At 48.2% G+C, this 8,786-nt stretch overlaps 1 protein-coding gene across 1 annotated transcript; it reads right to left on the reverse strand.

Moving 5' to 3' along the window:
• Nucleotides 1–7,420: 7,420 nt before the first annotated feature.
• LOC148040952 (uncharacterized) lies at nt 7,421–8,260 on the reverse strand. The gene is made up of 2 exons (XM_087687332.1): nt 7,809–8,260; nt 7,421–7,589 (listed from the first exon to the last, which is right to left on the reverse strand). Exons 1-2 carry the CDS (start codon nt 8,121–8,123, stop codon nt 7,566–7,568), a joined length of 339 nt encoding a protein of 112 aa, XP_087543458.1. The 5' UTR covers nt 8,124–8,260; the 3' UTR covers nt 7,421–7,565.
• Nucleotides 8,261–8,786: the final 526 nt, after the last annotated feature.

Consider the following 8,786-nt stretch of genomic DNA (forward strand, 5'->3'; position numbering starts at 1 on the left):
AGGACCAAATGCGGAGAGAGAGCGGGCAGTGGAGACTGACTTATCATTAAGTGAACTTGTAGCCAAGCGGCTCATGGACAACACGTCTGCTGAGCAGGGCACAGCAGCCTTAGCCACAGCCTTACTCTCGGGATTAGGGGTCACACAAGGGGCAAAGGGGCAATCTAGGATCCCTGTAGTGGCAAAACAACTAGACAAGTATGAACCTAGCAACGACCCATATAGCTTTGTGGAGCAGTTCGAACAAGTTTGTGAAGCAAACGGCCTCACAGACCCTGCACAACGCTCCCAAGCTTTTGGGCTGTGCTTAGGTGATAAGGGGAGGGTTTGGTACACTAGTCTAGATGCAGTCGAACGTGTGAATTTTGCCCATCTTAAAGACCATTTTATCAAGAGGTTCTCTGAGGCAGGATACTCTGACAACCTCATCGTCCGGTTGATGAATGTCAGCCAGAGGGAAAAGGAGGATGTGAGAGACTACGTCACACATGTACGTAGCCTCTTCAAGAGGATCCCGGCCAATGATCGACCTAACGAGAATGCTGTGTCTACAGTGTTTATAAATGGAATCCGAAGCGAGGAACTCTACAAGGCCTTGGCTAGTAACTCCACCCTACACAGAGATGTGCTAGCTAGGGTTTTTAACGAAGCAATAAGGGTGGACGATCAGCTTAAGGAGTGAAGCATGAGGAACACTAGTCGGGACGGTACAAGCCAGAGGGCTTCGGAGCGGTCAACGACGTCGAGAAAGAGAGAGATCTCTGTCAAGATTGTGGGAGAGAAGGAAGGAGTCTCACTTGTAGCTTTCTTGCTTGCACAATGGGGGAATACACACAAGGGTGGAGGCTGAAAACAGTTTTCCTCTTCTTAGTTGTGTAAGCCAAAAGAACTCAAGTACAAAGAAATAGAAGAACCCTATATATGGGTCTCAAACCAAACTCAACTAACTAAGGTGGCATACTAACTGAGCCACGAACTAGAGTAGATAAGGATAGGTATCATGTAGCTATTATTCATGGGCGGTGTACCAACCGCGTCTGCAACAACTGACAAGTCGGTGACATAAATACACAATGGTCACCCTGGCGTATCACGAGTGGAGCTCGATATCTCAACAATCTCTAGCACACGGGATAAGGGAAAGGGAGTTGACCAAGGCTAGGACCTGGCTGAGGTGAGAATGGAGCTTGCACGTTTGCAAGAACAAATAAGGAAGCCTACGCGAACTCACGTGCAGTGTATACACTGTAGTGGAAACCACCTCTCAACCAAGTGTCAAGATCCTAGATCTAGGCCGTGTTCGAACTGTGGTAGGTTCGGTCATGACGCATTGCACTACAGATTGCCCAGGAGGTTTCCATATGCATACCAATACAATCCTCCTTACCTAGGCAACAGGCCATCTAACTTCCTTGGCAGGGGAGCCTAGCTGGCACTTCCAGCACCAAATGACATGAGACCAGCCATCCCTAGGCTAGAGACGAACCCAACAAGCATACCCAGACCACCAGGACCCTACATAACCCAACCACCGAGTGACGCTCTTGTTCACTATGTGGAGGAACCTAGTGAAGAAGAAAGCTACGTAAACCCATACATCTCCTATGACGAGGAAGGCAATCCAGTCCTGATGGACTATTGATCGGTACCGGTGATGGCGTTGGGCAGAGGAAGAGGTAGAGGCTTTGGAGGACCACAAGCCAGGACCCAATCTCATGTTGGACTTGCAGTCATCCATGCCATATCTCATCACACTGCCCGAAAAGGGAACAGGAAAACCAGGACAAGGCTGACCTTCGATGCACTAAATGTGACATCACACACCTGTTTCCTGACTACCCTAGACGGAAACCATTAGCCAGTTCTGCCAATGTGCCCTCCGTGCCCTTGGGGCTATTTGGGGTGGAGATCTTTGGTGGGGAGGACACGCCCATCTCGCTGCATGTCATGACGCGAGCGCAAACAAGACAAACAGGCATCTCGCTGCCTAGGCCAAGTAACCTGGATGCAGCCTTGCTGGGAAAGAAAAGCCAGAGGAGAAGGAGAAAGAGAATAAACGCAAGGATCACCCTTAAGACTGAGGAAGCTACAACCTTAGTGGCAGGAAAGGGGGTCACAAATGCCGAGGCAGAGACCTCAGCCCCCAAGACGGCGGAACTAGGTAGTGCCAAGGTAGGGGAATACCCTCATCCCAGATGGCAACTCGAGGCTATAGCCAAGGTTAAGGAGTGGGTCAAGGATGCCCAAGAACACCTTAAAGATGTAGAACCCATACTGGAAGATCCGATCGAGGACCTTTCTAGTGCAAGCATACCCGCTTCGCAATCGCAACCTCAATCGGGGAATGCACCCACACCACGAGAGATGCCACAAGGGCAAGACCAGGGAGAGGAGAAGCTTGTCAACAAGCTAACCAGGACATGTGGCCAAAGAATGGTGACCAAGGAGGAAGCCAACTACCCAGCAACCTCCTCACCACCTTAGTAACCACCTCAATGACCGTGAGCTTGGGAGATTTGCTTCGGCAACACCCTCCATTATGGCAAGAATTGAGGCACTGGGTGGAGGGAAAGGGGGAGCATGCTACCACTGACTTGCAAGAGCAGGACGCAGTCATGCAAATTCCAAGCTTAACGCTGCACTCAACTCCAAGGTCACTGCACATCAACGCTTTCTGGGAAGGCACGGAGATGCATGCAATCCTACCTGTTTTAGCCTTGGGGGACCCAACACGGAAAGGAATTGTAGACACCGGCACCGAGGTCAGTGTCTTGAGCCAGGCAGTTCTACAAGCCTAGAGAAACCCACCTGTGGAAGTGGCTAGGTTTAATGTTACATTGGGCCAATGGAATGAAGGTCAGACCATTCGGGGTCTTAAAAAACTGGCCAGTGAAGGTCACAAGAGTGCAGTTTTCCGTGAACTTCATTGTCATGAAGGGTGTGGACTACGACATCCTGCTAGGCCGGCCCTAGATAAGGAATGCGCAAGTGGTTGAAGACTGGGGAAACAACCTCATATTCTTGGGGAATAGGACGAAAGCGGTAAGGGTTAAGATGGACACCTGGAAGACTACTCCAGCCGACCTCGATGCTATCTCGACCATGCTAAAAGGTGATGCCCAGGCATGCAAGCCCTATGGGACACTGACCAATTACATCCCCTATCCTGAGGACGAGAGGGATTGGATGCATGTCTTGGCAACCGTTGACCTACCGTTCTCAGATGAGGAAGAGCTGTATAAGCAAGCTGCTAAATCACCAAGCAGGCCAGCAAAGGAGCCCACTGTGCCACTCTGCATGATGGCGGGAAGCTCACAAGACCCAAGGAGACCGGTCTCGTTCCACACCCCCACTAACAAGCTCGAGCTTTAGGAAATCGTAGAGTGCCTGACCACTAAACTAAAAGGCAACAAGGCGGCTAATCTAAAACCCCTAAGTGATCTCTTGACTCGGCCTGAATGGGAATGGACCAAAGTTCACGATCTTAACCTATTATACAACTGGACTTTAATCACCGACGAAGAGGAGATCAGGAAAACCTGGGGGATGATGAGCAATCGGAGGGGCAAGATTCCGATGATGAGAGGTACAAGCACTGTTGCTCTGCGACGGGCGAGAGCGAAGAGGAGTTTAACACGATAGATTATGACACTGAAGGGAGAGCAATCGAACAAATCGAGGCAGATTCTAGGCCAAGAAGAGAAAGGGCAGGCAGGAATGAAAAAGGAGTCATGTGGATGGAATGCGATAGGACCTGGTTGGAGCAGGTGGGAGCCATGGATTATGAGCGGGCAGGGGTGGTGCAATCGCTGGTAGTCCCAATACTAAAGACGAATTCACCTACTGAACTACGACCCTCGGGCGAAACTCCTTCCTCAAGCGAGGGATGTGAGTTTAACTCGGAGTCTGAAGTCAGTACAGAGAGTGATCCCAAAATACCCCAACCCTCTAAGGTCAGACGCACCAAAGGGGACTTGCCAGTCCGCTTAAGGCGCAGACAAATAAAGGAGGAGGCCAAGAAGCAAACTAGAGACTCAGAAGTAGAGAGGCAAAAGAAGTCGCATGACATCCCCAAACGATTCACGAAGTTTAAGAAGGGTGATAAGAGTGGTGGTTTTGCTAGGAGCAAAGAGACAAGGGCAAGCCAATGAACCAATTGAGGGACCCGCCAGGGTCAAGGAAGTCGACCTAGCAGGGGAAGGCAAGAAACCTTGACCTGTGTTCATTGCTGACGACCTGACCAAGGAGGAGGAGGCTAGACTAGGTGCTCTCCTGCGAGAGTATGTCGATGTGTTTGTCTGGTCCTTGGAGGCTAGACTGGTTGCTCTCCTGCGAGAGTACGTCGATGTGTTTGCCTGGTCCTTGAAGGAACTGAGAGAAGTCAATCCTAGGGTTGTGACCCATAATATTCCAATGGTCCCAGAAGCGGTGCCAATAAAGCAACGACCTTAGCCTATGAATCCCAAACACGCCCATGCGGTGAAGGAAGAGATCGATAAGCTCATGAAGGCAGGATTTATATATGAGATCGAGCACACAAATTGGGTATTTCCCATAGTGATCGTTATGAAAAAGAACGGCAAGATTTGGGTGTGCGTGAATCACAAGAAGGTGAATGCCGCTACGAAGAGGGATAACTACCCCTTGCCATATAGCGAGCACATGCTGGAGAGAGTAGCAGGCAAAGAAGCTTACAACTTTCTGGATGGTTTCTCTAGCTATAGTCAAGTGCAAGTGCACCCTAACGATAGGCACAAGACTGTCTTCGCCACGGAGTGGGGTGTATTCGCCTACATCGTTATGCCCTTTGGGCTAATGAATGCACCTGCAACCTTCCAACAATTAATGTGCACGATCTTCAAGGATATGTTGTGACGTGAGCTAGAGGTGTTCGTAGACGACTTGTGCATACACTCTAGTTGGACCGAACATTTAGAGAGGTTGAGAGCTGTCGATGTCGGTTATACAAACTCTCGTTGAACCCCTTGAAGTGCCAGTTTTGGGTGAAGCACGGATGCATCCTAGGGCATGTGGTGTCAAGGAATGGCATTGCCACTGACTTTTCAAAAGTCAGGGCCATTGCCGACCTCCCACCGCCCTTCAACTACAAGGGCGTCCAGTGTTTCTTAGGCCACACGGGATACTACCAACGCTTTGTACTAAACTACGCGCTGATTGCTAGACCATTGTACAAGCTGCTGATTGTATTCGAGTGGACTGAGGAATGCCAACGTGCGTATGAGCAGTTAAAGAAGGCTCTCACCACTGCACCAATCTTGCGAGCCCCAGACTGGAGTGTAACATTCCATGTACACATAGATGCCTCCAAGTTTGCTATCGGAGCCGTTCTATGCTAGCCTGGCAAACATAGACTTGATTACCCTGTGAGCTTTGCCAGCATGCAGCTCACCGAAACAGAAATGAACTATTCCGCTAAGTTATGTATTCAAAACCATCAAGCTTGGGGAGATTATCGGATACCTAGGAGGACCTATTGGAATAGGGATTGCAGCACGACAATGCCTCTTATGGTTCTAGGAAAAGATAGGTGTCAAGATAAGCACCAAGTGTTCAATGTATCCATCTCACTTGCAAGAAAGGTCACTGTGATGAGGACCTTCTTAGCCTCAACAATAGTATACATAGCCTCTCTATTTATTTTCAATGATGTATCATGGACCCACATAGAAAAGCTATTTAGGCACTTCCTATGGAGGAGAGATGGCACTTGCAGGATGTGCCAATAGGCTGGGATGTGATTACCATGGACAAGGTTGAAGGAGGAGCATGGCTTGAGCCACTGGCTATGAAAGCTAAGCGACTTTGCTTTCAAGTCATTCATTACATGGAAGAGTAGCAACCTTGGGCAATTGTACTAAAAAGCTAGTTCATCTTTGCGGCACACAAAGGGAACACATGGTATGAAGTTAAGTGGTAGGACGCAATATGCAAGCATTCTAAGTGCCCTATTACAACTCCCTAGTCAGCTCAAGCTTTGATGAAGAGTTGGCAATCTGTTATTTCCCAAGCATCGTGGTCTGCAATAGAAAATAGGAATGGAGACTCATCCTTAAAACTCGAGTATATATGGGCAAATCCATTCACATTTAACCCCTATTAGGGCCAATGGCTAGCAATCCTAGGATGGCAAAGAAAATCTCTGATAAGGGATTAAAATCTTAGACCCAAGTCTAGACAGTGCTTGCTTTCAGTTAATGGATGCTAGGGATATCAGTGGCTATTTGAATTGAATCAAATGGAAAGCATATGGATGGAAAACATGCTCAGGTACAAGAGACCTGGCTAGCCCACTGCAAGCACAATGGTGCCCAATAATCTAATCCAGTCACTTGCTAGCCTGACAGGTGTTCAATTGGTCAAATGTCATAAGGGACTCAACTCCCCTCCCCGGTCCTTGGCTATACCCCTCCTCTTATGTGACAAGTGGAGATGATCTTGTCGCATGGCCAAACACTAGCACATGGAAATGCAAGGTCAAGCATGTGTGGAAAGCCACTCCCATCTACAAGCTTAGCTTATTTCAATGGAGGTCGATTACAAAGAAACTTTGCCCAAGGGCTTGTCTGGTCAAGAGGCTCTCCTTGTCTCCTTTGTGCGCTCTTTGCAAACAAGACCAAGAGGATGAGCACCACTTATTTTGGGATTGTTGCCATACTATCGTGGTCTGGAATAGGGTCTGGAAGTGGTTGAAGGAAGCCAATCGACTTCAATTTCACCACAATGCTCTTTGCTGATCGAAATCATATGGGTAATGCCTCTTGGAAGTTGCTCAATCTGACTTTAGCAATCACTTAAATTCCTTTGGGATAGGAGGAATGATATATAGCTTTCAAAAACAAATCCTCGATTGCTCTAATGGATGCCATTAGAATTCTAAAGGAAGACTTTGTCATCATTTTGAAATCCCTTATCATTTTGAAATCCCTTAAAAATTCTCACTGGATTTTCAAGTTTGTGCCAAAAAGCTTAGGGATATGGCTATATAGACTAGTATCACTTGCCCTTTTGTCCTAAGACTTGCTACAATCCTAGAGTGTTGTGAATGCCACTCCTAGAGTGTTGTAAAACTTTACTTCAATCAACGATAATGTAAATGTTAAACTCGTGAGTGTTGTAAAACATTCCGTTATTACATGAACTAAGGCCTTCGATTTATTAAGAGGGGGGAAAAAAAGAAAGATAATGGAACCCAATATTGTGTCGACTACGATCTTTAATGTGTTAGATGGCAGCTTAATTAATGAGCTGCGCAAGGTAACGATGAGGGGAAAGGAGCCCAAGTTAACAATGGAGAGGGCCGATACGAGTCACGACGGAGAGAGAGAGAGAGAGAGAGAGAGAGAGAGAGGTAGGTGTGGCCCGAGCAGACAAATGACAATGGGCTAAGGTTAAGTGGAAGTGGAATACCTTTATATTAAATACAAGCGCTGCAAATACGAAACGATTATTATTCACATACAATGGCTGTGGATTGAACTGAAACGGTATAATAATTCCTTCGGGTCGAAGGATGAACTCTTTATATGTAGTGCTGCAAGGACAGCTTAGAATACACCCATCTTTTTCTTCTGCAGAGAAAGAAAGGAAAGATCAGGCAGTGCGAACTTAAAACCTTAGAATTTAGGATGCGTAAGATGCTAGAACAATAATAATGGCGGTGCGAACTTAAAACCTTAGAATTCAGCATGCATAATATGCTAGAACAATAATAATGCGTAGAATTATTGTTTCTGGAGTCTTCATCATGAGCAGATAGTTAGTAAAGACAATAGGAATATATTATGTACCCTGCGGCCGCCTTCGCCATCGCTCTCGCTGGAGGAGGAGGAGTAGCCAGGCTGGTCCTTGGCCTTCTCTTTCTTTCCCTTAACTTTGTTCTTGATCTTGTCAATGGGACCGTCGTGGCTGCCGGGCGCCACGTGGGGGGCGTTGGTTGGAGGAGGGGGCTGGTGGTGGTGGCCGAGCGGGCCGTCGTGGGGTCCAGCGGGCTGGCCAACGCCGTGGTGGGGGGCGCCCGCCACGTGGCCCCCTTCCTCCTGGGGCTTCTTGTGGTGCCCGCCGATGTGCAGCTTCTCCTCGATCTTGCCCATCAAGTTCGCCATCCTTGCTGCTAACGATAGTGCAGCTGAATAAGCGATATAACGACTACAGAACAGAACGCGGGCTGAGACTGAGTGAGAGAGTTAGAGAGACGTAGCTCGGCGCTCGATCGGGAGAGTGAGTGAGCGAGGAGGCGGTCTTGTTTATATATGGGCTACTGGGCATGCTCTGTTACTTGCCACGTCCCTTCCAGGTGTCGCTGCGGCGTCACTCGGGCGGACTTTGCCTCTCTTCTGTTGCGTGCTAGCAGCTACGTGTCGTCCCAGCATTTCGACAGATGAAGACGCCCCCCCCCCCCAACGTAAACTTTGCAAAGTCTCTGACTCTGGCTTCCTCTTCCGAGTATGGTAGCGAGGGCCGAGGATACATCCCAAGCTTCTTTCTGGTTCTGTCATTTAGTGCACCGCTTCTAAAGCTCAAAATTTTCATAGGGCCCCTTCGAGGAGTGCTTTTACACTCTAGATTGTTTCTCCATCTTGGAATTGAAGCTTGACTCCCACACCATCCTTCCACAATTAGAAAAGTGCAAAATCTTTTGCAATAGCCAATATACAACAAAAAGGAGATGCTTCCTATCTATCCATACTAGGTAGCATGCGGGTAGGTGCTCCTTTAGTGTCACGTATTGAGTCCTTTCACTATGACTTGCAATAAGGGGGCACGTA

Source organism: Lygodium microphyllum, chromosome 1 (genome assembly GCF_053477565.2).
Source record: "Lygodium microphyllum isolate KBCC chromosome 1, Lygodium_microphyllum_v1.1.10, whole genome shotgun sequence".
Lineage (NCBI taxonomy): Eukaryota > Viridiplantae > Streptophyta > Polypodiopsida > Schizaeales > Lygodiaceae > Lygodium > Lygodium microphyllum.

Bases quoted from the DNA above. Each gene is read 5' to 3' on its own strand.
- LOC148040952 (XM_087687332.1), bottom strand. From the start codon at position 8,123: ATGGCGAACTTGATGGGCAAGATCGAGGAGAAGCTGCACATCGGCGGG. The intron at 7,590-7,808 runs GTACATAATATA...CTTTCTCTGCAG, and splicing joins ATGGCGAAGGCGGCCGCAGG to AAGAAAAAGATGGGTGTATT.